Source organism: Chelmon rostratus, chromosome 22 (assembly GCF_017976325.1).
Source record: "Chelmon rostratus isolate fCheRos1 chromosome 22, fCheRos1.pri, whole genome shotgun sequence".
Lineage (NCBI taxonomy): Eukaryota > Metazoa > Chordata > Actinopteri > Chaetodontiformes > Chaetodontidae > Chelmon > Chelmon rostratus.
In genome coordinates this window covers 20,494,479-20,521,458 of record NC_055679.1, presented here as the reverse complement: position 1 = coordinate 20,521,458, position 26,980 = coordinate 20,494,479, and the positions used below count along the sequence as shown (strand labels likewise).

The window sequence follows — 26,980 nt, the reverse complement described above, 5'->3', positions numbered from 1 at the left end:
ATGGGGGACGAGTCCTACCCAGAATGCCGAGCTCAGGAGCTTTTTGATGAGTTTGTGTCATCGTCAACCTGCAGGGCGGCGCTGTGGTCCTTCAGCCAGCTGTGTGAACATCTGCAGCTGGACAAGAGCGCCGCAGAGAGGCCGCTGTACCGACCAATCAAACGGCGCCTCAATTACTGGAAGGCCAATGCTCTGTGGGCCAAACTGGACCGAAGGGCCGCTCAGCAGGAGTACCAGAGGGCCCGAATCTGTAACAATACCACTGTAAGTTTTTTAATTCTATCTATACATAATATACACCAGGGAGACATGGCCCCCTCACAGCAACACGCTGGACCCCGCTGGCCTGCCGGCAGATCCGGCAGTACCGGGTTCCCCCCAAAGTCCAACGATATCAGTTCAGTATCACGTATCGTTTATCATACACACAGGACGTAGTTATCATAAAAACGATTCGTCAGCTGCTGTCTGTTCTCTGATTGGTGAACTGTGTCTTCTCTCTCTCTGATTGCTCAGTGTGTCATCATTGGCGCGGGGCCCTGCGGTCTGAGGACGGCAGTGGAGCTGAGCTTCATGGGAGCTCGGGTGGTGTTGCTGGAGAAGAGAGACTCTTTCTCCAGGAACAACGTGCTCCACCTGTGGCCCTTCACCATCCACGACTTGCGCGGTCTTGGGGCCAAAAAGTTTTACGGGAAGTTTTGCGCCGGCTCAATCGACCACATCAGTAAGTCCGCGATGCGTCACACCTGTCTGATCAGATCACCGGATCCCTCAGTCAGCACCTCCTCTTTCCTGTCTGCAGGTATCCGTCAGTTGCAACTGGTCCTGCTAAAGGTGGCCCTGCTGCTGGGGGTTGAAGTCCATGTCAACGTGGAGTTTAAAAACCTGGTGGAGCCGCCGGAGGATCAGCAGCGACGCAGTGAGAACTACAGTTATTTTAACAAACAGCTGGTTTGTGATCTGTTGTTAAAACTAGAAAAGGTCACATGTCTGAAAGAAACTGCATTTTTATAAATGTAAAAAACATTTGAAACTTTTTAACTGTGAACAAAAACAAGTCAAGTCTTTGAAGCGCTTTAGACGATAAAACTGAAACACTTAAAATCAAATACAGAAAGAAGGTGAATTAGCAACTGAAATGAAGTAGAATATCAAAAGTTAAAATCTGAAATACAAGTGATTCATTGAGCTGTTTGTTTGTGGAAGTTCTGGAAGAAGATTTTACCACTTCAAGTGTACAAACTACACGAAAAGTTGACTTGCATGAACATTCATGAGAGCAGCAGCTGCCCCCTGAGTACATCTGCCACTGCGTTCACATTGAAGACAGTGGAAGTGGGGGCAGCAACCGCTCCGTGTCTGAAAGCCCCTCAGAGATGAAAGCAGCTGAAGTGTCAGTTTACTGTGAATGTAAAAGTAGTAGAAATGTAGTGAAAGCAGTGTGTCAGTACATGGGCACCGACAGAAGCTACAATCTTTTGTTTACTTTTGAAGAAAGTTGACTCGTGGCATTTGAAAGTGTTTGAAGTGTCGGTTGAAGAATATGAACCAACCGCCAGGTTATATATCGCGGGTGAAAGTGGTGGAAGCATCAGTGCAAGTTAACGAGACCCTTTCAAAGAACAAACTTACTCGTGATCTTTGTGTGTACTGTCTACCTGTCCACCTGTCCACCTGTCTACCTGTCCACCTGTCTACCTGTCCACTTGTCCACCTGTCTACCTGTCCACTTGTCTACCTGTCTACCTGTCTACCTGTCCACCTGTCTACCTGTGCAGCAGTGGGCTGGAGAATGGAGGTGAGACCAAAGTCTCATTCCGTCAATCAGCTGGAGTTTGATGTCATCATTGGAGCAGATGGACGCAGGAACACACTGCCAGGTACAACAATCTGTCGAAGTTCAGTTTAGTTTGCTGAAAGCCAACAGTCCCAAGACTCCACTGTTACGTCAGACGGCTGACACCTCCTTTAGACTGAAGTGAAGACCAGACCACAAAGTACAGCTGAGCCTCTGTGAAGCTGAGTCTGACAGTCCAGCTCAGGTGGATCAAACTTGATCTCTGACAGCGTGGACCTGAGTCTTTTTTAAAAGGTAGGAAGTAGGAGGTCAAGCAAAGTTTAGATTACAAATAAGAAGATTTGAGTCCTTTGAGTACTGCAGTTGAAAGTAAAGTACTCATTAAAAAGTACAGATGAGCCTCAGAATAGCTGAGTCTGATCAAAGTTTGAAAATGTGTCAGTGTGTTAATATGAACACAGCCGAGGGGAGTAAAGCTCAGACTAAGTGAAGCTCAGTCTCAGTGCCAGTATTTTGAAATGAATGCTAGCCAGCAAGGCTCACACGTTAGCATTAGTATTTCAGCATGCTCACATGCTAAACATTGCTTTATAAATGTTTAATAATGTCAACATGCACTGAGCTCAAATACAGCTGAGTGATGAAAGCTGAGCCCAGTCTGACGATGTTCGATATCATGACGTAGAAAAGCAGAGGACAAACCCTTTGATTCAGGTACCAATGACCTCTCCGAGTATTCCCTAAAAGTACAAGTATGAAATATTACGCCATCTTGTGTTAGTTTTGCAACTTTTTCTTGTAAAACTGGCACTTTTTTCTTGCCTGTGAAGATTTTCAGTCGCCCAGGTCTTGGTTGTCCAGGGAGGGTTGAAGGAGGGCCAAGCTCTTCTTGGACTGTTCACACTCTTCCTCTTGGGTGACCTTGATGTTACTGTCCTCTGAGGTGATGTGTTCTGTGAAGGTCTGCACTTCCTGGGTTTTGATTGTGACCCAGGTGTCATCTGTATATCTAAACCACTGGCTCAGTGTCGTTCCTCTTCAGGAGTTCAGTGCTCTGTCTTCTTCTACCATGTTTAGGTTGGCCACAACGGGAGATACTGGTGAGTCCATGGCACAGCCATGCTTCTGTCTGTAAAACCTGATGTTTCACTGACAGTCGGTTGTGTTCTGACAGTGGTCCAGCAGTTCACAAAGCTGGTCTGAAGCTGGTTCTGTCGTTCAGGGTTCGGTCAGCTGTTTCCTGACAGTTTCCGTCGCTTCCATAGTTGTGATGCTTTAAACAATGAGGTCACATAGGACACAGTGGTTTCACCAAGGTACAGTTTCTATTCTTTAACCTTGTTCACAAAGTCTGTGGAGTTTGAAGAAGGTGAGGGGAACCAAGGGGTCTGAAAAGGTAGATATGCTTGGCAGTGAGTGTTGTAAGTAACTGAGTTGCTGCTGGTGTGAATCTTGAGAAGTCCATACATGCATGGGATGGCTTCTCCAGGACACATCAACGATTGATGGTTTTCTCCTTCTGAAGCTTGAACCACTGGTGGGATCTCACAGTTTCACATGTATGTAGTGTTACTGAGTGTTTCTGTAATATTACCAGAAATATTATTGTTTTGAAATATTGTAACTTTTTAGTCAAAATATGACAACTTGTATGTAATACTGAATGTTTTTCATGCTAATCTTAGTGTTTTTGTTTCTCTATCGTGGTCCTAACACCGTCTCTTTAACTGTTTGTGAGAGCAGGTTTCAGGCGTAAAGAGTTCAGAGGGAAGTTGGCCATCGCCATCACAGCCAACTTTAAAAACAGAAACACCACAGCTGAGGCCAAAGTGGAGGAGATCAGCGGAGTGGCGTTCATCTTCAACCAGAGGTTCTTCCAGGAACTCCGACAGGAAACTGGTATGAAAATGTATTAAAAGTCATTTTGACGCTGTTGTTCTTCATAACGTGGAACATCTGACCTCATCGTGGTCTTATATCTGAATTTTCAGGCATTGATCTGGAGAACATTGTGTACTACAAAGATGATACTCACTACTTTGTGATGACGGCAAAGAAACAGAGTCTGTTGGAGAAAGGAGTCATTTTACAGGTGAGATCACACCTGAAAACATATCAGAACTACAAAGTATCAAAGTCTGACATAACAGAAACATATCTGGTCTTCCTGCATCAGGATTTTGCAGACACTGGGCTGCTTCTCTCTCGGGGGAACGTGGACCAGAATGCATTGCAGATGTACGCCCGCCAAGCTGCCGACTTCTCGACCAATCACCAGCTGCCTTCTCTGGACTTTGCCATGAATCACTACGGTCAGCCAGATGTTGCCATGTTCGACTTCACCTGCATGTACGCATCCGAGAATGCCGCTATGGTTCGCCAACGCCACGGACACCAGCTGCTGGTCACACTGGTGGGGGACAGTCTGCTGGAGGTGAGTCAGTTTGCTTGGGGTGAGACAGGTGGAGAAACAGACAGCCTGCTGGAGGTAAGACAGGTAAACAGACTTTGAAGTAACACTCTGAGACCAAAGGCTGGACGGACTCGGTCTGTATAATAAGTCATTGATTTATTATTATTAAAAACAATTAACCTCCAGAATCAGACAGATGGCTGATGATGATCTCTGTCTTCCTGTCTGTCTGCAGCCCTTCTGGCCGATGGGAACAGGGATTGCTCGAGGGTTTCTGGCAGCTCTGGATTCAGCATGGATGATACGAAACTGGTCTCAAGGAGGAGCTCCTCTGCACATCCTGGCAGACAGGTCAGTATATAAATCATCATATATGTTCAGGTCCTCTAACAGGGGGCTTTGTACGGTATCTTAGCTGTTCTAGGACTTCACACTTTTCTAGGTAGAGACCTGGATCTGCTGGATCCACTGTCCTAGTTCGGGGGTCGCAGCCCCTAATGCTTCTTTTAGCACTGGGACCTCTTAAGACTTCACCCTCCATATCTGTTCCAGTTGTTCCTTCAGCTCTTGGTACTGGTCCGTCTTCTCGTGCTCCTTCTTTCTGATCTAAGCTGGGACATCTGTCTCAGTTCTCTTCTGTTCCTCACCATCAACCATGATGTCTGGTTGATGAGCCGGCAGCTGCTGGTCTGTCTGGACCTTGAACAGGATCTTTACTCTGATGATCTCAACCTCTTTTGGTGGTGTGTCTCATTGGGCTTTGGAGACTTCTTATCCTTACTCGGCACAGGTGTCCCTGTTTACTATCCCAGCCACTGGGTAATGCTGCTCAGCTCTCCCAGCTTGTGTTTTACACCCGGCTGCACCTTGGGTCCTGTCTGCTGTGGTAGACCCCTGCCTCTGCCGGTCTGGAGCTTAGGACCTGTTCTTGTGCAGCCGTGATCAGAGCCTCTGGTCCTTCAGGCCAGACTTTGCTAGCCACTGGTAGGATGTCTTGAAGTCAGCCACTTTCCTTGGCTGGCCTCTTCTTCTCTGGTTCTCTTCAGCCTTGCAGCCAGGACTGTGAGTCAGCTGGTCAACCTTATTGTCTGTCTCTGTGTCTCCTGTCTGTCTCTCAGGGAGAGTTTGTACCGTCTCCTCCCTCAGACGACCCCAGAGAACATGCAGAAGAACTTCAGTCTGTTTACAGCTGATCCGACAACGAGATACCTGAACATCAACCGTCTGCTCATTACACCTGCACAGGTGCACACACACGCACACACACAGGGACACACGCACACACACAGGGACACACGCACACACACAGGGACACAGGGACACAGGGACACACTCACACACACACACACACACACACACAAACACACAGGGACACACTCACACACACAGGGACACAGGGACACACACACAAGCACACACACAGGGACACACGCACACACACACACACACACAGGGACACACGCACACACACAGGGACACAGGGACACACACACACAAGCACACACACAGGGACACACGCACACACACACACACACACAGGGACACACACACAGGGACACACGCACACACACGCACACACACAGGGACACACACACACACACACACACACACAAACACACACACACACACACACAAACAGACAACCGTCTGCTCATTACACCTGCACAGGTGCACACACACGCACACACACAGGGACACAGGGACACACTCACACACACACACACAGGGACACACGCACACACACAGGGACACACTCACACACACACACACACACACAGGGACACACACACACACACACACAAACACACACACAAACACACAGGGACACACTCACACACACAGGGACACAGGGACACACACACACACAGGGACACAGGGACACACACACACAAGCACACACACAGGGACACGCACACACACACACACACACACACACAGGGACACAGGGACACACTCACACACACACACACAGGGACACACGCACACACACACACAGGGACGCACACACACACATACACACACACACACACACACACAAACACACACACACACACACAAACACACACAAACACACACACACACACAAAAACACACACAAACACACACACACACACAAACACACACACACACACACACACACACTCAGGGACACACACGCATGTTTTAATATGTATTTTTATATGTATATTTGTTTACTGATGCTCAAACAAACAACTGTTTTTTTGTTGTTTGTTTTTGTTTTTTCTCTCAGGTGAGACACCTGGTGGACACAGGAGAGGAGGCGGGTCTGAACACAGTCTGTGGTGACATCATCCGCCTGCCGTCACCCAGATTCCTCAGACAAGGTGAGTTCGGCCTTCCTATGAAACACCTCGACTCACAGTTCAGTTACTTTAACCTGAATCGTTTCCTGTCTCATCCTTTCTGACAGACTCTTTCTCTCAGTCCAATAAGCTGCTCGCTTGGTGTCAGGAGCAGACTCGTGGTTACCGTGGCGTTGCTGTTAGTGACCTGACTACTTCCTGGAAGAGTGGCCTCGCTCTCTGTGCCCTGATTCATCGATATCGATCTGATCTCATGTAAAACTGTGCACCTCCACCCGACTGAGACAATGAATATAATTCAATCATTCGTAGGACACAGGACACATTTTCTATTAAGTCCTGATTCAGTTTTGACTACCCGTCCTCCTGACCTCGTCCTCCTGTCTGTCCTCAGTGACTTTGACTCTCTGGATGAATCGTCGGTGGAAGAAAACACTTGGCTCGGCTTCAATGTGGCCGAAAGAGAGTTTGGGATTTCTCCTCTGATGACGGTGGAGGAGATGTTGTCTGTCGCAGAACCAGATTCTCTGTCAATGGTGATGTACCTGAGTCAGTTCTACCAGCTGCTGAAAGACACGCCCCCCCCTCCCGGTGAGACACAGGAAGAGACTAACCTAACCTGAAACCTAGAACAAGGTTGTTTAGCCCCAAAAAAGACTGTTTAGCAAAAACACACCTAATTGGTCGAAGAAACACTGTTTAACTGTGTTAGGGTTGGGGCGGGGCAGTGAGGAGTGGGTTAAAAAAAAAATGCCTCAAACCTGCACTCTTTTTAATGGCCAGCAGGGGGCGACTCCACAGGCTGCAGAATTAAGTCTGATTGTGTAGAAGAAAATGGCCTAACTTCTTACTCGATTTATCTTTAGTAAACACTTTCCTAATGAGTTTATGGTCTGGATCACTGGTTTGAAGTCTTCTTCTATACCAAATGTTGTTCATTTAGTAAATTATTCTCTTGTTTAGAGTGAAATACACAAAGACAAAAAGCTGTTAATGAGATTTAATTTAAAGATGTTGTTAACAATTACAAAGATTATCAGTCTGTTAAAGGGTCACACATGTAAAATAAAAGCAATTCAAACATGTAAAGTGTGTTAAAGAAAACCTCCATCAGAGTCACATGATGTTGTGATGCGATCGCTTTATAAAGTCTTTCTTGTTGTTTCAGGTTGTCTGAGTCACAGTTCTGACCTGAGATCAGCTCTCATCACTCCGGCTTCTCTGCTCAGCAGACTGGGACTCAGTCCTTCCAGAAAGAGAAATCCAAAGGTTCCTGTAGCTCTTTGTTGCTCTGTCTTCTTTGTTCTTCTCATACCTGTGAGCCGGTAACACCTGGGTGTCTCGACAGGAGCAGAAAGAAGCTCGGGGGAAAAGGAGGAAGACCAGTCGAGCGTGTCGAGAGCAGCTGGAGGTCAATGTTTACACTTTATTTTCTGACTGCAGATACAAGAGCAGAAATTCATTTTCACTCTTCAGTTCGATGTTTTCTGTTTAAATAAAGTTCTTGTTTCCAGTCATGTGACCAGAACAGTGATGTGGACAGCCAGGTGTATGATGAGGCGTTTGTGGGTGGGCCCAGTCGCTCCAGAGTGCGTCTGATGGCCAGTCAGCTGCAGGCGAAGCTGGACAAGAGCTCCGCCTCCTGCAGGAGTTCTTCTTCTTCTCCTTCTGTAGCAGCCTTACGTCACCAGGTGAGATCAGACTGACGTCGTACACACAGGTTTCAATGATGGAGGTCAGTCTGTTCATCATGAGATCATCAGAGGGTGTGAACAGTCCTGCGGGCGGCCGGCTGGTGTCAGAGGTCATTTATTGATCGATTGGTTCGTTAAACAGGACAGTTTGTATTCATAAACATCAAAGTAAAAAGTCCTGGACTGATGTTACAGAGATTATTAGATTAAATAATTAAAATGACGAAGATCATTGAGAATCACGCAGAACAAAATCAAAAGAGACAGTTCAAAACATCAGGTGACACAGAGGAGAATATTAGTATGAGTAGAAGTACAGACAGCGTCAGACAGCATCGCTCATCACCAGGCTGATTCAGCTCATTCATTCATAATGTTCACATGTATATGACCGTGTGTTGACCAGCAGGGGGAGCTGTTGTCCAGCCTCTCCCCCCCACAGTCTCCAGACTGTCAGACGGCTCCAGCTCCACTTCACACGTCATCGTGGAGACCGGTAAAGACTGGTAGTCAGCAGGAACCAGTAGAAACCAGTAGAAAACCAGCAGAAACCCAGCAGAAACCAGTAGAAACCAGTTTTTTGTTTCATACGTGACTTCTAGAAACGCCGACATCACTGCAGTTTCAGCTCTGCTCCATTAAAACCTGAACGTTTGATTTGTCAGTAATCTGTGACGGATCGATGTGGATCTTATTTAGTCTGAAAACACTGAAAAACAAACATCCTGAACCGCTAAAGATCCGGCCTGTCATACAAAACTGACTGGTGAGAGGTGGGTCCAGGTGGGTCCAGGTGAAAGATTATGACTGTTTGTGTGATGATTAGCCGGACGTCCTCTCTTTCTCAAAGCCCAGGACAAACAAAATGTTTGAAGAACAGAAACAATAGACATGAAATGTAAAGCTGCGACCTTCGTCATCGTTGATCAGTTCAGGTGAACATTTCAACAGTTTACAGATTGAAGGTCTTCACTCGGAGCTCCACTGGACGTTCACTGATTATCGGTTTTATTCTTTAATAGATTAAAAATCAGTGACGATGATTTCCTTCATCATCAGGTGAAATACACATTTTAACGTCAGTCTGAAACTTTATTGAAACTTTATTGAAACAGTGGAATTCTCTGCAGATGCTTTCACATTAAACAGATTCGAGGCTTCATGATAGAACGGCTGAGAACAGAAGCAGTCGAGTGTTTCCAGTTACTGAATGAAACTGGTCTCACAGGATGTTTCTGTCAGAGAGTCTTCTGCTCTGGTCTCAGTGTAGTTTCAGGTTTATCGGTGACGCTGCAGTGATGGAGGCCGTTTGATTTCACCTTCAACATCATGTACTGCTCATCACCAGGAAACACATGAAGAGCACCAGACAGGCCAACATTTCCCTCTGAGCTGTAGTGGAGTAGAAGTAGAAAGTAACAGAAATGACTCCTGTAAAAGTATTTTTAAAGTTGTACTCGAGTACTTGAGTAACTGTCCGCATGTGAACGTCCCATATGTCTCCATGGAAACGCCTCATCAGAGGAAACGAACTCTTCAACAGGAACAGATGAGTTTTCGCTTCAAAGAAAAGATCAAGTCTCAGGCTGCGCCCGGCGGGGAGGAGCAGGTACGGCGCTGCAGTGCATTCTGGGTATCAGTGTTTGTGGATGTTACATGTTGGACGTTAGGTCGGCCTCAGTTTCATGCAGGACTCAGCAGTTTGCTCGGCGGGAGCGAAGCTCTGCAGGGCAGATGGTTCATGTGATCAGTCTGCAGACCGATAACAAACCGTCCTCACTGTGAATCACATGAATAGTTTCTATTGAAGAGAGGAGAGCTGACTTCAGATCAGCCTGCAGCTCAAACAAACTGAAGCTCTGGTTTGTTGGTGACCCAGCAGCTGGACTTCCCCCTCTGGCTGCTGACACAAGCAAAGTTTATTTTCTGCTTTGGTTTGGTTTATGAATCAAAAGTCGTTTTATTGGACAGTCCGGCCGCAGACGAGGAGCGTGTTGAGCTGCTGAAAACACACAGAGGATGTATTAGCACTGACTGGAGGTCTGTTTCTGCGTTCTTACGGAACATCTTCAGTCAAACAAGCTCAGTTTGAATGACGGGAAGAGGTTTCACTCCACCTGGTTTATCAGGATACCTTTAGAGTCCCAGAATACAACATCAGCCCAGCAGTGAGGGAGGAGCCCTTGAGTCAAAGCTGTTGGGACTGTTGTTGCTTTATTAAGTTTTGAAATGTCCTGTGAGACAGCAGTTAACGGCTTCTTCAGACTGGCTTTCAGTCAGTGTCCGTGGTCTTCATCCTGGTCAGTCCTCACACCTCTGAGTGGACATCAGAGTAAATCTAAACTTCTCTCCTGAAAAACATCAAAACCTTTGAAAGTGAGAAAGTTCTGAGTCTGACTGGACGTGTCCAGCGTCGGTCCTAAAGTTCCTCCGGAGGAGTGGGACCTCTTCACGTCATTGAACACAGCACAGGACCAAGACATCTATTCAAAGTGATCCTGTCTGAAGTTTGAGTAAAGACTTCATTTCCCATGATCCTCTGCCACAGCACGACTCTGGACAACATGAATCTGAGTCCACAGAGAAGAATCTGTGACTGTGACCTGTCTGTCTCTCTGTCTGTCTGTCTGTCTGTCTCTCTCTGTCTGTCTGTCTCTGTCCCTGTCTGTCTGTCTGTCTGTCTGTCTGTCTCTCTCTCTCTGTCTGTCTGTCTCTGTCCCTGTCTGTCTGTCTGTCTGTCTGTCTGTCTCTGTCTGTCTGTCTCTGTCTCTGTCTGTCTGTCTGTCTGTCTCTCTCTCTCTGTCTGTCTGTCTCTGTCCCTGTCTGTCTGTCTGTCTGTCTGTCTGTCTGTCTCTCTCTCTCTGTCTCTCTGTCTGTCTGTCTGTCTCTCTCTCTCTCTGTCTCTCTGTCTGTCTGTCTCTGTCCCTGTCTGTCTGTCTCTCTCTCTGTCTGCCTGCCTGTCTGTCATTTTGTTAATTAGAAGCATAAAGGAGCAGAAATGGAAATAATAAAGACGATACCTGGAACAGTAATGATCGTCACTTATTATTGATTGTTGATTATTTCTATAGCACCGTTACAAAAAACTGTTCACCGTTAAATAAAGGTCCAGCAAAAGAAAGAACAGAAAATAAAATACAGAGAGATCGCAAACAAGCAAACAAACAAACAAACAAAAAACCAAACAAACAAGCAAACAAACAAGCAAACAAGCAAACAAGCAAACAGTAAAATAAGCAGAAACCCCCCAGCACCTGTCTGTCTCTAACTAGCTGTCTGTCTGCTCAGCTCCTGTCTGTCTCTAACTACCTTTCTGTCCCTCGGCACCTGTCTGTCTCTAACTAGCTGTCTGTCCCTCAGCACCTGTCTGTCTCTAACTAGCTGTCTGTCTTCCCAGCTCCTGTCTGTCATTAACTACCTGTCTGTCCCTCAGCACCTGTCCATTTGCTCAGTACATGTATATCCCTAAGCACCTGTCTGTCTCTAACTAGCTGTCTGTCCCTCAGCACCTGTCTGTCTCTAACTAGCTGTCTGTCTCTCAGTCCTCAGGCTGCAGTGACGTGTGTTTCTTCTGTCAGAAGAGAGTTTATGTGATGGAGCGTTTGAGTGCAGAGGGTTTGTTCTTCCATCGCAGCTGTTTCCAGTGTTCCCACTGCAGCAGCACACTCAGACTGGCTGCTTACACCTTCGACCAGCACAGCGGTGAGTCTTCCTACATCCTCATCATCATCATCATCATCATCATCATCCAGTTAAAGCCTCACTTCAGTGGCATATAATATCCTGAACACTCAGAAACAGAGGCTCTAAAGATAGAAACATGTGATTAAATAAAACAAAAAGGTGATTGTTACAGAGCTAGAGCACAGACCAATCAGGAGACAGGAGGCAAAAGGTGTCTCATTCTGGTGTTATAAACCCAAACCTGGACAAACACAACTCTGCCAACACTGAACCTTCAGAGGCTCGAGGAAACATTTCTTCAGAACATCTTAAGTTTTTCAGTATATTTGCCTGATTAAAATAATTGTTGAAATGACTTCAGACCTTCCTGACTATCCTGAAGGAAATCTGGTTTGCAGCTCGACATAAAAACATATGAATTATGTTCCAGTCATCAGTGTTCAGTACAAACACGTGAAAGTGTGTTTCTGGTGGAAAATCAGCACATGACTCCTGAGTCGTCATGGTGAAGAGCCCGAGGAGCCGTGGACTCATGACCAGCAGAAACTGGCTCTGTTCATGATTCACTGCAGAGCTGCTTCAAGGTCACTGCAAAGCTCAGGAAACGGCAGCTTTCTGCTGTGTGTGTGTCACTGTGTGTGTCACTGTGTGTGTGTCACTGTGTGTGTGTTACTGTGTGTGTTACTGTGTGTGCCACTGTGTGTGTGTCACTGTGTGTGTCACTGTGTGTGTGTTACTGTGTGTGTCACTGTGTGTGTCACTGTGTGTGTTACTGTGTGTGTGTCACTGTGTGTGTCACTGTGTGTGTTACTGTGTGTGTGTTACTGTGTGTGTCACTGTGTGTGTGCCACTGTGTGTGTGTCACTGTGTGTGTGTTACTGTGTGTGTTACTGTGTGTGTGTTACTGTGTGTGTTACTGTGTGTGTCACTGTGTGTGTGTTACTGTGTGTGTGTCACTGTGTGTGTCACTGTGTGTGTCACTGTGTGTGTCACTGTATGTGTCACTGCGTGTGTCACTGTGTGTGTCACTGTGTGTGTGTGTGTGTCACTGTGTGTGTCACTGTGTGTGTTACTGTGTGTGTCACTGTGTGTGTGTGTCACTGTGTGTGTGTCACTGTGTGTGTGTCACTGTGTGTGTGTGTCACCGTGTGTGTCACTGTGTGTGTGTCACTGTGTGTGTCACTGTGTGTGTCACTGTGTGTGTGTGCCACTGTGTGTGTCACTGTGTGTGTGTGCCACTGTGTGTGTCACTGTGTGTGTGTCACTGTGTGTGTCACTGTGTGTGTGTCACTGTGTGTGTGTGTCACTGTATGTGTCACTGCGTGTGTCACTGTGTGTGTGGGCCACTGTGTGTGTCACTGTGTGTGTGCCACTGTGTGTGTGTCACTGTGTGTGTGTTACTGTGTGTGTTACTGTGTGTGTGTTACTGTGTGTGTTACTGTGTGTGTCACTGTGTGTGTGTTACTGTGTGTGTGTCACTGTGTGTGTCACTGTGTGTGTTACTGTGTGTGTCACTGTGTGTGTGTGTCACTGTGTGTGTGTCACTGTGTGTGTGTGTCACCGTGTGTGTCACTGTGTGTGTGTCACTGTGTGTGTCACTGTGTGTGTCACTGTGTGTGTGTGCCACTGTGTGTGTCACTGTGTGTGTGTCACTGTGTGTGTCACTGTGTGTGTCACTGTGTGTGTGTCACTGTGTGTGTCACTGTGTGTGTCACTGTGTGTGTGTGTCACTGTATGTGTCACTGCGTGTGTCACTGTGTGTGTGGGCCACTGTGTGTGTCACTGTGTGTGTGTGCCACTGTGTGTGTCACTGTGTGTGTCACTGTGTGTGTCACTGCGTGTGTCACTGTGTGTGTGGGTCACTGTGTGTGTGTCACTGTGTGTGTCACTGTGTGTGCGTGTTACTGTGTGTGTCACTGTGTGTGTCACTGTGTGTGCGTGTTACTGTGTGTGTCACTGTGTGTGTGTCACTGTGTGTGTGTCACTGTGTGCATGTCTCACTGCGTGTGTCACTGTGTGTGTGTGTCACTGTGTGTGTGTCACTGTGTGTATGTCTCACTGCGTGTGTCACTGTGTGTGTGTGTCACTGTGTGTGTGGGTCACTGTGTGTGTCACTGTGTGTGTGTGTCACTGTGTGTGTCACTGTGTGTGTTACTGTGTGTGTGTCACAACAACAGTTAGCAGTTAGAGGCTTGAGTGTCACCCCCACACATCTTTGTTTATCTCATTTAAAAATGTTCTACCAATGTATTAATGTATCTGTGAGTGTGTGTGTGTGATTGTCTGTGTGTGTGTGTATTAATGTATCTGTGTGTGTGTGTGAGTGTGTGTGTGTGTGTATTAATGTATCTGTGTGTGTGTGTGATTGTGTGTGTGTATTAATGTATCTGTGTGTGTGTGTGAGTGTGTGTGTGTATTAATGTATCTGTGTGTGTGTGTGTGTATTAATGTATCTCTGTGTGTGTGTGTGTGTGTGTGTGTATTAATGTATCTGTGTGTGTGTGTGTGTGTGTGTGTATTAATGTATCTGTGTGTGTGTATTAATGTATCTGTGTGTGTGTGTGTGTGTGTGTGTGTGTGTGTGTGTTTGTGTGTTACAGGCAGCAGGTAATAGCAGCAGGAATAACAACAGGATAGAGAAATACAAAATAAAAGCTGACTATATATTCGTACATTTTATACAAAGAACTATGAAAAATGTTGCAATAAAATATATCAAGTGTGTCAAAAATAGAGAGTTTCACAGTTTAACATAAATTGCACCCCCACTGTGTCATGCAGGGGGGGCCCTAGCACCCTCCTCTTGTGTGTGTGTGTGTGCGTGTGTGTGTGTGTGTGTTATTGAATCTGTGTGTGTGTGTGTGTTATTGAATCTGTGTGTGTGTGTGTGTGTGTGTGTTATTGAATCTGTGTGTGTGTGTGTGTGTTATTGAATCTGTGTGTGTGTGTGTGTGTTATTGAATCTCTGTGTGTGTGTGTGTGTGTGTGTGTGTGTGTGTTATTGAATCTGTGTGTGTGTGTGTGTGTGTTATTGAATCTCTGTGTGTGTGTGTGTGTGTGTGTGTGTTATTGAATCTCTGTGTGTGTGTGTGTGTGTGTGTGTGTTATTGAATCTGTGTGTGTGTGTGTGTGTGTGTGTGTGTGTGTGTTATTGAATCTGTGTGTGTGTGTGTGTGTGTATTTTGGTCCACAGAGCTTGTATTGTGTGTTCGAGCTTCAGGAAAAACTTGGTCTCCTGTCTGTTTGTGAGTCTGAGCAGCCAATCAGAGCGCAGCGGTCACATGACCAGAGTTTGAAGTGCAGGCGGGCGTCGGTTTGACTGTCGGTATAAGAAAGAGTTGAAGTCTGGTGGCTGTTTGCACACACGTGTTGTGTGGTGATGGAGACTCCGTGTTGTTTTCCACATGTCGTGTCTTCAGGCAGGTTTTACTGTCTCCAACGCGACGACTGCCGTCTGAACGCCGCGACTGCGAGGAAGAGGCTGAGTACGCCTGGGGGAGCCGCGTCACAACCCGCATCCACAGTAAGACAAACACATTCAACAACAGCCTGAACGAGCAGCACGACTACCTGCATACACTCACTCAAATACTGTACTTCACTCCAGTACACTAACTGCATACACTCACTCAAATACTGTACTTCACTCCAGTACACTAACTGCATACACTCACTCAAATACTGTACTTCACTCCAGTACACTAACTGCATACACTCACTCAAATACTGTACTTCACTCCAATACACTAACTGCATACACTCACTCAAATACTGTACTTCACTCCAGTACACTAACTGCATACACTCACTCAAATACTGTACTTCACTCCAGTACACTAACTGCATACACTCACTCAAATACTGTACTTCACTCCAATACACTAACTGCATACACTCACTCAAATACTGTACTTCACTCCAGTACACTAACTGCATACATTCACTCAAATACTGTACTTCACTCCAGTACACTAACTGCATACACTCACTCAAATACTGTACTTCACTCCAGTACACTAACTGCATACACTCACTCAAATACTTGTACTTGTACTTCACTCCAGTACACTAACTGCATACACTCACTCAAATACTTGTACTTGTACTTCACTCCAGTACACTAACTGCATACACTCACTCAAATACTTGTACTTCACTCCAGCATTTGCATTCAGTTCCATCATCATACTGCATACTACGTGTATTCAGCAGGTATTTTTCTCATGAAGATTTAAAGTCTGTGACAGTTTCTTGGAGTCTGAATTCTGACTGTTGGACTGATGATCTAAAGCTGCTGCAGATGCACTCAGATAATACACAATAATTATATTACACTGTTACATAATGAGTAGTTGAAGTAATATTTAGTTTAGCTGTAATACTTCTGTGTGTGTACACAAGTATTTGAGTATAGTAGTATTCCTTTTTTTTGCTGTTTTTACTGAAGTAAATGGTCTGAGTGTGTACTGTTACGGTGTAGTACTAGGTGATTGCTGTGGTGTTCTGTGTGGTTACCAGGATGTTGTTAAGTGGCTGCTTGGTTGTTGCTGTTGTGTTTGGAGAGGTGTGTGTCCTGGTCCTGGTCCTGGTCCTGGTCCTCGCTGAGCTCATACATATTTAAGTGTATTTTTGACAAAAACACTGAAAAAGACTCGACTGTCACTCGGCGTGTTTGTTTCCTCCACAGGCGTCTCTGGGTTCAGCCCCATCGCTCTCCTCTGCAGACTCCCAGATCTCTGCCGACCGTCGTCGATCCTCAGGTGAGTTCTCCTCAGCTGTGTCGTCCTTTCAGTCTTCATACCTGGTCACGCTGAGCACGCTCCTTAAACTGGAATCAATGTGGGCTTTAGTGTGTGTGTGTTTCTGTGTGTGTCTGTGTGTGTGTGTGGCTGTGCTGGTGTGTTTGCAGTTGTTTCTGTGATGGCGGCGACGCCGGAGAGGATCGAGCTGGAAAACTACCGGCGAAGCTCGACCAAGGTGGAGACGGAGCTGCTGGAGGAGCCTGAGGAGCCCGAGGAGGTCTCAGAGGAGACGCTGAACCGTTTCAACCTGAGCCTGGACGAGGAAACCAACCACAGGTCCGATCAGGGTCTCTTGTATGGAAGGTCTTTAACGCTAAGAAAAGATAACAATACATAAAATATGAAGAAAATTCTGTCAAAACTACTTTTTCTGGTCTGGACTCTTTCAGTCACAAATTCAACCTTTCAAGTCAAAAGTCAAAAAGCTGAATTTATTATTATTATTATTATTATTATTATTATTATTATCACTGTTACTTTTTATGTCAAAATGATAAGATGCTACATCACAATAATGACGAGTCAAAATTGTGACTTTTGAATTTAAAATCATTCGATATGACAAAATAACTTAAAACTTAAACGAGAGACTCTTTCATTCAAAATGTATTTTCTAAATCAAACGTCACAGTTTTGACTCTCGATGCATGTGTGCTGCCAGTGGTGGTCTTCCGTAGACGTGGGACGTCATCCTCCTCGCACCGAAACAGAACTTCAGTTTGTCTCTTTGTGTTTTCAGTTCAGAGTCAGAAATGGAGGAAGAGGAGGAGGAAGAGGGCAGCGGTCGACATCATGTGACCTCAGAGGAGATCAGAGCTTCATGGAGGGAAAATCTGCAGCTCCACGGACACTGCCAGGAGGAGGAGGAGGAGGATGAAGAGGAGGGAGAGGTGGAGGAAGAGGAGCGAAGCAGCGAGGTGGAGTCCAGTGACGGTGAGTCTCCTGGTGTTTCAGTTTCCTGACTTTTCTGTGAGGTGTGTACTTTGAGTCCTCAGTGTGTTGTATTGTGTATATGTGTTGTGATGTTGTGTTGTGTCTCCCCCTGTTGGTAGAGGGGGAGTACAGCCCCTGCGACATGGAGCGACACTCGGGCCTGTGGCTCCTGTTAGAGGAGGAGACAGGTACAATCCAGACTAATTAAAGTACATGAAAACATGAAATTTAGATGATGATGATGATGATGATGAAGCATGAAGCTGCTGTCTGTGATCATTATTGTACCCAGCTGCTGGTCAGTATTCTTTAACACTGACAGTGAAGTTTTTCTTAATACGTTACAAATGTCAAACATGATAAAGTATTTAAAGTGTTTTGTCAGAGTTTTTAGTTTTCACACTAACATTTTGATTTTAAAAATATTTCATTGGTTCGACTTGTACTTTTAGAATATTTGTCTTTTTTACTACGATCGACATCCTGACTTCGTCTCTTTCCTCCCTCAGAGGACGACCGTCCTCTCACCACTCAGAGCACCCCCCCAGCACCAGGAAGTGACACATCTGTGGAGTCTGAATCCAGCCCACTGCCCTGCATCACCTCCTCCACCCCTCCATCTGAGACTCCGCCCATCGCGAGCACACCCTCTACTGCTTCTTTCATCACCACGCCTGACTCTGCCCCTGACACAGACACAACTCCACCCACACAGCTCACGCCTCTCATCGTCATGGAAACAGCTGCTCAGAAACACACCCCTCGGCAAACTGCGGGAGGCCAGGGCTCATTTGATGACATCAGCCCTGAACTGCCACAGAAGAAGCCCCTCCTCCTGCAGGTGAGAGGGGAGGAGTTGGAGGAAGAGGTGTCAGGACCAACTGAGGAGGCAGTGGGGGTGAGGAGGAGGATTAGAGGAGCCCACAGCCTCCCTCCTCACCTCCTCATTCCCACTCTGCAGGGTCGGGGTATCCCCCCCCAGCTAAAGGGGCTCAGAGAGGCTCCAACCCTCAGACAGGTGGAGGTGGAAGGGGGCGGTGCCAAAGCCCTGTGGAGGGCAGTGTTCTCTGGAAACAGGAGGGAGAAGAAGAAGTGGGGCAGAACCTTACCTCCAGGTGCAGAGATGGTGAACAAAGATGCGGCCAATCAAAGGAGAGCTCCAGGTGATGATGTCATAAAGAAGCAGCTTAAAGACAGAGTGAGGTCATAGTGATGAGGTAATAATCACACTTCCTGTGCTACTGTCTTCAGATGTGAGTCTGAGTCTGGCAGAAGAGTCCGATCTGGAGTCGTCGGCTCTGCTGCAGAGATGTTCACTGACAGCCAGAAACAACGTAAGACTCAAACACACAGCAGCTCTCGACTCGCTGCCATCAGCGAGGTGACTCGACACACTGTGACTCGTAGCGACAGGTTCTGAAAGGTCATCCATTATTATCTCACAGCCACACAAGGCCAGACTCATGACCGGAAACCAGATCAGATATTCAGGTTTTCTTTGACGTACCAGTGATGTGAAGGTAAACTGGATCCAGGCTCACTTCTCAACAGGTTGTGGACAGTTTGGACAGTTTGGGGCAGGACCACAGACAGTCACTGCAGGTGTTTCTACACACAGTTTCCAGGTCTGTCCAACTGCAGAACGTCACGGTGTACAGTGAACAAGTGAGTCAGGGGACACAGAGCGCCACCTGTGGAGCTGTGACGAACAGTCTTGTTGTCATGTATGATTTGATCTGGTGGGGGCGTGTGCAGGAATCTAACACTGAGGGTCTCACATGTCACGGTGATCCACTCAAACCGGATCACCAGTGACAACAACAGAGCTCTTACCTTCAAAAAATGATCTGGACCAACTAAAGATTGTCCCAGTTTGTTTGATGGTCGAGTTCTCACAGGTCCCAGTAAAGGGATCAGACTAACGACTGGATTTAAAGCTGAAAATCTGAATCAGTGTGAACCCTGCCTGTCGACGTCCTTCCTCATGTTAACTGCTTTCTTCTGATGTTTGTAGCTCCGTTTGGCGCTGCTTGACCTCACGTCTGAAATTCAGAGAGTCTCAATAAAAGAGGAGGAGAACCGGGAGGTATCAGCTGTTCTAGATCCAGGAAACAGTGTTCTGTATTTTAGATTGTTGTGGCGTGGTGTGACTGTGGCTCCGAGTTTTATATTAGACAAATAGAAACTTAATCAATGTCTTTGTCTGCACCTTTTAACTGGTCCAGAGGGGCAGACTAGAGACTTGGACTCGAATCAGATTTAAATGACACAATCAAGGACTTGGTCACGACTGTTTAGAGACTCGATGTGATTTGACCCTGGTGAACTCCAGAATATTTGAATATCTGGCAGCTGCATGGAAAGGACGTTGTCAGTCTTCCATGGTAATAGTCAACACTCGGACACATGAGAGACGTCCCACTGTCTTGACTTGGACTTTGACTTGTCTCAAGCAGCTTGACACTCTGCTTGTGTTGGCTGGTTCCAGGCTCGTCGCCACTGATGAGACTGGACTCACAGGTCTTGACTGCAGACATGAACCCATCACAACTGACTTGAGACTTGACCTGGATGTCTCCTTGAAGACCACAGACATGTTTGTGTGTTTGTTGAGACCTGATGCTGTTTAAATTGCTTCAGTCTGTCTCGTCCGTGTTTTGTTCAACTGTTTTTGTGTTTCATGTCTCTCAGCCGGCGTATGTTCCTCATGCTCTGGCTTTTAGACGAGCGTACGCCATCAAGGTAGATAATGGATCTGATCATCTACAGTCCCGTCACACTCCCTGAAATGTACCGACGCTGTTGTTTGTGTTGTTTCAGACACGCGTTCTGAAGGACAAAGTCCCCATCCGGGACTCCGATGGAGAGTCCTCATGTCCCACGGAGGTGGTGGGGGTCCTGGTCCAGCCGAAGGAACCATCCAGTCTGAGTGTAAAGGAGACCATGTTCCAGAGGGGACAAGAGGACGAAGATGAAGACCTGGATGCCAAAATCACCCGACGAGTTCAGAGAGCTGCTAGAAGAAAGGCCAAACAGGAACAGCTGAAGAGACTCCACAAAGCTCAGGTGAGAACAGGGATGATTGGACCAGGTCTACCTGAGCACAGTGAGGTGGACCTGGTCTTTAACAAAGAGAAGACAGAGACATGGAGGAGATCTTACTTCTTCACTCCAGCAGGTGGCAGCAGAGTCAAAGTGGCCCCAGATGTAAGATCTGATCTGTTGGGTTTGGCTTAGATGAACCCTCATTTGGCCAGTCAGCCTCTGGTGGGAGCAAACAGCAAATGACCTGAAAAGGAGGGTCTCAGTCTGGTTTCAAATGAACTGTGCTGGACCACCTGCAGGATTGTGCAATTGTGGATGTTTAAACTTTGACATGATTTGTAAAAGCTCAACTGTTATTAAATCCATCTGCTGGTTGTCACCTGTCAGGGAAGGGGTCTAATCAGCAGTCTGAAGGCAATGTATACGTTTATGCCAATCACTTGGTAACCATGGTAACACATACAGTATGTTGGTCACATGTGAGTGCAGGACATCTACTGTCTTGCTGTCATATTACAATTTCTATATGTTTGTCTCATGAGGTCCAGTGTCAGTCTGCACCGCTGCTGATCATCATCACTTGTTTCTTGGTCCAGTTTTGTAAAGTTCAGACTGACCTGCTGTCCCCCCTGTGGGCCCTGATGATGCTGGATGACATCACCAAATGGTCTAATTCAGGCATGTCAAACTCATTCCATAAAGGGCCGTGTGGCTGCAGGTTTTTGTTCCAACCAAGGAGGAGCACACCAGGCTGGAATCAATTAATCAGTTGGTCTCAGTCTTCAGCTGATAACTAAGTGAACCCTTGATGTAGATTGGTTGGCCTGGTGTGCTCCTCCTTGGTTGGAACAAAAACCTGCAGCCACACGGCCCTTTATGGAATGAGTTTGACATGCCTGGTCTAATTAGTCTGTTTGTACGACTTCATGTTCATGTCTCTTGGCTTGTTGAAAAGTTAGTGTCAAAATGAACCAGATCAGAACTAAGAGGTCCAGACAAAATGAACTGAGCAGCAGGTGGGACAGGTGGGACAGGTGGGACAGGTGGGAGACTCAGACAGAGACTCTACTCCCTGACTGTTTCAGATGATACAGAGACAGCTGCAGCAAGTGGAGGAGAGACAGAGACAGTTGGAGGAGAGAGGAGTGATGGTGGAGAAAGCTCTGAGAGGAGAAGCAGGTAAACACACACACACACACACACACACACAAGTTATATATTCATTATATTCATTATACACACACAGTCAGTTACTCACTAACCATCAACATTTCTGAGATCATATTTCTGAAGTAGAGAATAATGTGCATGAACAAAAATGGTTGAATCTGACACATTTACTCCTTTGTGATGATTGTATTCAGTTATTTTTGTCTTTTTTCTTTTTCCCATTTCAGTGCAGTGAGTTTAAAGCTGACTCTGAATAATTAATGTAAATTAAGAATGATGTGATGTGTCTCTGTCAGATTATTGGGGAGACGTCAACGACGGCCAAGACGTCGAGCTTCACCTGGGAGGTTAGTTCACCTTCAGACTTCAAACAGCTCAGTGTACTCGGGTTTACTGCAGTGCATGGAAGTAGTGAGCCGATGTAAATTACTTTGTACTACTGCATGTACTGTCAGAGAAGTTGTGAAGGCTGGATTGTGAAAAGAACAGGATGTTATGGGTTTTAAACTGGTTGGTGTGAGGACAAACTGAGCCTTGTTTCAGAACACGGTGTTAGTGAAATCTCTTCGTTTCTTCACCCGGGGGGGAAACTCTGGGCCAGTTACTGTGGTAACAGACTTCCTCTCTGTCTGACAGACTGTTTCATTTCCTCGTTCATTCTGTCATATCAAAGCTCATATTAGAACACTTTTAAAACTAGACTAGATGAAAAATACATAGTGTTGAAGTGTTTCAGTGACTGTGTTTGAATTTACAAATGTTGAAATATAGTCATCAAATGCTGTTGAGCAAGGTGTTAATGGAAAATGAAAATTACAGTCAATTTAAACCTCAACACCTGAAAACTCTGAGTTTCTCATCACAGGATTGGTCAAATCAGAGTTCAGGTTTAAGCTCAGAGTTGATTTAACCTGCTTTCTGAAACAGGCCCCTGGCCGGTTTGCTGGTTAGTTTGTGAAATATTTGTCTGGTTAACTTCCCCCCTCCGATAAAGGAAGCTTTACTAGGAACCCTCCAGGATCCACGTCAATCAAGGGGAACTGAAGCTGTCGCATTGCTTCCAAAGCCACCAGACTCCTTTGACTAAAACAGTCATTTTTTAGAACACAGAGTTGCTGGTCTGCTGCCGCTGAAACTGGTGTGTAAAAATACACTAACCAATCGAGGCAACGCTGGACCAGCAACTCCTGAAACCTCTCAGCAAACACCAGCAGGAGGTTTCTCTCAGCAGCAGATTCAGGTGTCGCAGCTCAGTGTTTCCTCTTTAGCTTTAATTTCACATGATTTCACCTGTGACCTCAGAGAGCTGAGAAGCTGCCAGAGCTCCAGGTTCAGCTCTGAGAGGTTCATGTCCACCATGAAGGTCAGATCACAGACACTTGCTGTCACTGAGCTTCACTGCAGATTTTCCATTATATTCCATTATTTCAGACAAACTGCCCCTTTGGAACAGCTTGACTTTGTCTGGTCTCGCAGATCCACAGCAGCAACAAGGCTCTGCTTCACTGATTCTCCTTCTGAAGGAGGTTTTTTCTTAGCTATAGCTCGCTCAGCACAAACCTGCCTACAGAACAGTGTCTCTGTCAGAATGTGGTCTGTGGAAGCTGCTTGTTGAGCATCAAACTCCACTGAAGAGCGCCGACTTGATCCAGGAACGTTTGTTTCAACATGTTTGAGCTGTGATGACTCTTGAGTTTGACCTTCATCACTGTGAACTCGTCCCCACAAACTGACGGAGACACGCTGGTTTGTCTTTTACTTCAATGAAAAGATAATTCTTTGTCATTTCTCTGCATCTGCTTTTCTGTTCTCGGCAGTCGCCGTGATGCATTGATATGATAATCAGCTGCTATGGGTGTGTTGCGTTCACCACTCGGAAGAATGCGTTAGTCTTAGTCTTTTTTTTTTAATAATTGCTTTTTTGTATTTAAGAATTGCCTTGTGGCTCAGACCAAACGGCCATTTGGGCCATCGATGGCCCGGGGGCAGGAGGTTCCCCACCCCTGCTGTAACTGGAGACCCACTGTTGATGAGGAGCTGGCATACAGCTGTTATATGTTTACTGTAGTTTACTGTCCTGTACAATAAATTAAACTGTTCTGTGCTGACCTCAACTGTCAGATGAGAAAGAGACAGAGATGTTGTTTTTTTCTTAACACCTCTCTGTAGGAATGGGTAAACTGGATAATCCGGCTCTGATGCAGCAGTGGTTCCAGTTGGTCCAGCAGAAGAACTCTCTGGTTCGATATGAATCTGAACTCATGATATTGTGAGTACCTGACCTTTACATCAGCAGCAGCTCCTTCAGCAGGTTTAGGTTTATCAGCATAAATCAGAGCGGTCTGGATCCAGTTTTTAGGGTCTCTGCTGTGTTTCAGTGCTCGAGAGTTGGAGTTGGAGGACCGACAGAGTCGACTGCAGCAGGAGCTCAGAGAGCGGATGGCTGTGGACGGTAACTTCACACCGGCTGACTGACGGACACACAAAGCAGAAGTTACTGTTTGAGTTAAATCATTATTTCTGTCATCAGAAGAAAAAACATTATTTCATTTAAACCTGAAAGACGCGATGCTGTAACCGTGGAAACATGAGAACTAACAGTGATCAGCCGAGTGGCGGCTCACTGTTGGCCCGGTGGAGGCAGGCCTGGTCAGTCCTTCGTTCAGTGGACATTTATGAAGTAGAATACATGTAATGGATCATCTAATAACTGAAAAGAGGTTTAACTATCTGCTAAACCTGAATTTAGTTTTTTAATGTTTATAACTGGGGATGTGCTGCACACATAAAAAGTGAATGAACAGTGATGGAAGCTTGTTTATTTCTGCCTCCCACCTGGATTCATGTCTGGCTTTATTTTTAGAACCCATCCAAAAAACTAGTTTTGATGAAGACCCTCTGATCGAGACATGAAACCAAATGTACCGTTAACGAGCTTCTCGCCTCATGTTTGAAATCAGACCACTTTCTAATGTCCGTCAGGGTCTTGAACTGACTTCTTCTTCAGATGCTTCTCATCACATCTAAACTAGATGCTGGCCCTTTATATGTGAAGCAGGCAGTTGGGGTGGGTTTGAGGATGGTCAGACGGCTCATGCTCACAGTTTCAGGACGATTGAGATGAGACGTACGAGGGGTTTTACAAATCTGAAGAAAAGACTGCGTTTGCATGTGAACAGGTTTCTCCACCTACATTTACATAGTTTTACACATCCGACCCTTGGAGTCTGTGTTTTGAATATCTCACTAGATACTGAAAAAATTTTTGATGAAGTGAATATTAACCCTGTGTGTCCTGGTTGTGTGCAGACCACCTGAAAGAGGAGTGGGAACTGGTGGAGGAGCGCTTGATCCTGGAGGAAATGTTGGAGGTGGTGGAGCAGAGAGACTCTCTGGTGTCTCTACTGGAGGAACAAAGGCTGCAGGAACGACAGGAAGACCAGGACCTGGAGGAGGTCATGACAGCCCGAGGACTGGGACTCAGCTGGGCCTGAACTGGTCTGAACTGGTCTGCAGTGATGTCATATTGACCACAAGTCTGACTTTTTCAACGCAAAGATTGATATCAAAATCAATTAATGTTACGATGATGCCATGAAATGCAGAACTATTACAACATCTGAAGTGGACTGAAGTGGAAAACCCAAACCAGATAAGCATGAATTATTTCTGAAAAAAGAAACCTAGATCTGAGATAGACCGGGGGACAGTCAGAACCAGTCTGAGATCTGCACACAGCGGCAGAGGAAAATAATTCTCACGTCCTTGTCAAATAGTCACTGCTGGAAGCTTCGTGACATCATGACTATTTGTGGGGCTAGTTGGCTAACTACACTTACTAAATGCTAAAATGCTAGCTAGCCACAATAGCCCATCGAGATATCTGGCTTCCAAAGCTGTGCTTGGTTGCTAATCACATAATAAGTTAACTCTATTAACTCCTTTGTGATGACTAACGTCATACCTGTCCCGTCTGTGTTCTACAGCAGCTTCAATAAAACTGAATGTTAGCTAATAAGCTCCGGTAGCTTCTGTCCGCTCAAAGCGTAGCTCTGTCAGGACAGCTTGCCGTGTGACGTCTGCTTCAAATCAAAAACTGCTGTCTGATGCTAAGCTGTGGACTTGATTGGACAGAAGCAAAACAAACTGTCCTTGTGTGTACCACAGATGGTCATCAGGACCACAAGGTGAAGTCTAGTTCATACCACCAATGAAACACTACTGAGTGTTTATCGTGAGCCACTCCGCTGTCAGTAAGAAGCCAGTTTGTTAAAAACATCCTGTGTCATTATTATTATCATTAACATATAGAAACCAGAATTTCAGTCTCAATAAAACTTACATTTTGTTAATGACTGTTTGTACTGATGGTCAGCCACCAGGGGGCGTTACTGTGTTCCTGTCAGACACTTGTGTATGTTAGTCCAACAACACATGAAGTTGTGCATGTGGTGTTAGCTGGTGAGCTACCCTGTAACATGCTAGCTAGCTGGAAACATGTGAGTGTTAGCAAGCCAAGACAACCTATACAGTATAAATAGTATCTATACTACACAGTATCCAGTATCTATACTATACAGTAGCAGTATCTATAGTATCTGAACTCCACAGTAGCAGTATCTATACTGTAAAGTATCCAGTATCTATACTACACAGTAGCAGTATCTATAGTATCTGTACTATAGTGTCACTACTTCAGTATGGTGAAGTGTAAACGGTTTAAACCTGCCACTGTTTAACTGGTTAACTGGCTGTGTTAACTGCTCGTACATATAACTGAGTAGTTATCTGTGTAACTAGCTGTGGTGACCAGGCTTTAGTCACACCCCTCGGCTTCCTCTGATGCTGTTATGTTCACCCTTGTGTTCATTGAAAGAATGAAATGGTCCACATTAACTAGAGATTCAGAGATTATCATGTTATTACATTTTGATTCTTGTGCCAAAACCATGATCTGTTCTACCAAACTTCACCTGTCGGCCTCATTTTACCTGATCATCTGATCAGTAACTGTTTATTAATCCTGTTCATATGAAGCATTGCTCTGTTTAAAGTCATGTGACTGTGATGAGCTGATGGTTATTAATGTAACTTCAACTGCACTGAACAACAAACAG

At 45.8% G+C, this 26,980-nt stretch overlaps 1 protein-coding gene across 1 annotated transcript; it reads left to right on the top strand.

The window, feature by feature from the left end:
- LOC121626109 (protein-methionine sulfoxide oxidase mical3a-like) lies at positions 1-26,952 on the top strand. The gene is made up of 33 exons (XM_041964468.1): positions 1-264; positions 517-724; positions 803-919; positions 1,782-1,880; positions 3,542-3,697; positions 3,790-3,890; positions 3,975-4,232; positions 4,447-4,562; positions 5,330-5,456; positions 6,463-6,556; positions 6,643-6,790; positions 6,930-7,126; positions 7,704-7,810; positions 7,884-7,946; positions 8,050-8,226; positions 8,639-8,725; positions 9,752-9,838; positions 11,772-11,931; positions 15,333-15,436; positions 16,601-16,673; positions 16,823-17,002; positions 17,520-17,648; positions 17,768-17,836; positions 18,158-18,811; positions 18,900-18,982; positions 19,663-19,734; positions 20,340-20,390; positions 20,469-20,714; positions 21,779-21,872; positions 22,160-22,210; positions 24,033-24,132; positions 24,242-24,315; positions 25,173-26,952. Exons 1-33 carry the CDS (start codon positions 1-3, stop codon positions 25,355-25,357), a joined length of 4,731 nt encoding a protein of 1,576 aa, XP_041820402.1. The 3' UTR covers positions 25,358-26,952.
- The last annotated feature ends 28 nt before the right edge of the window (positions 26,953-26,980 follow it).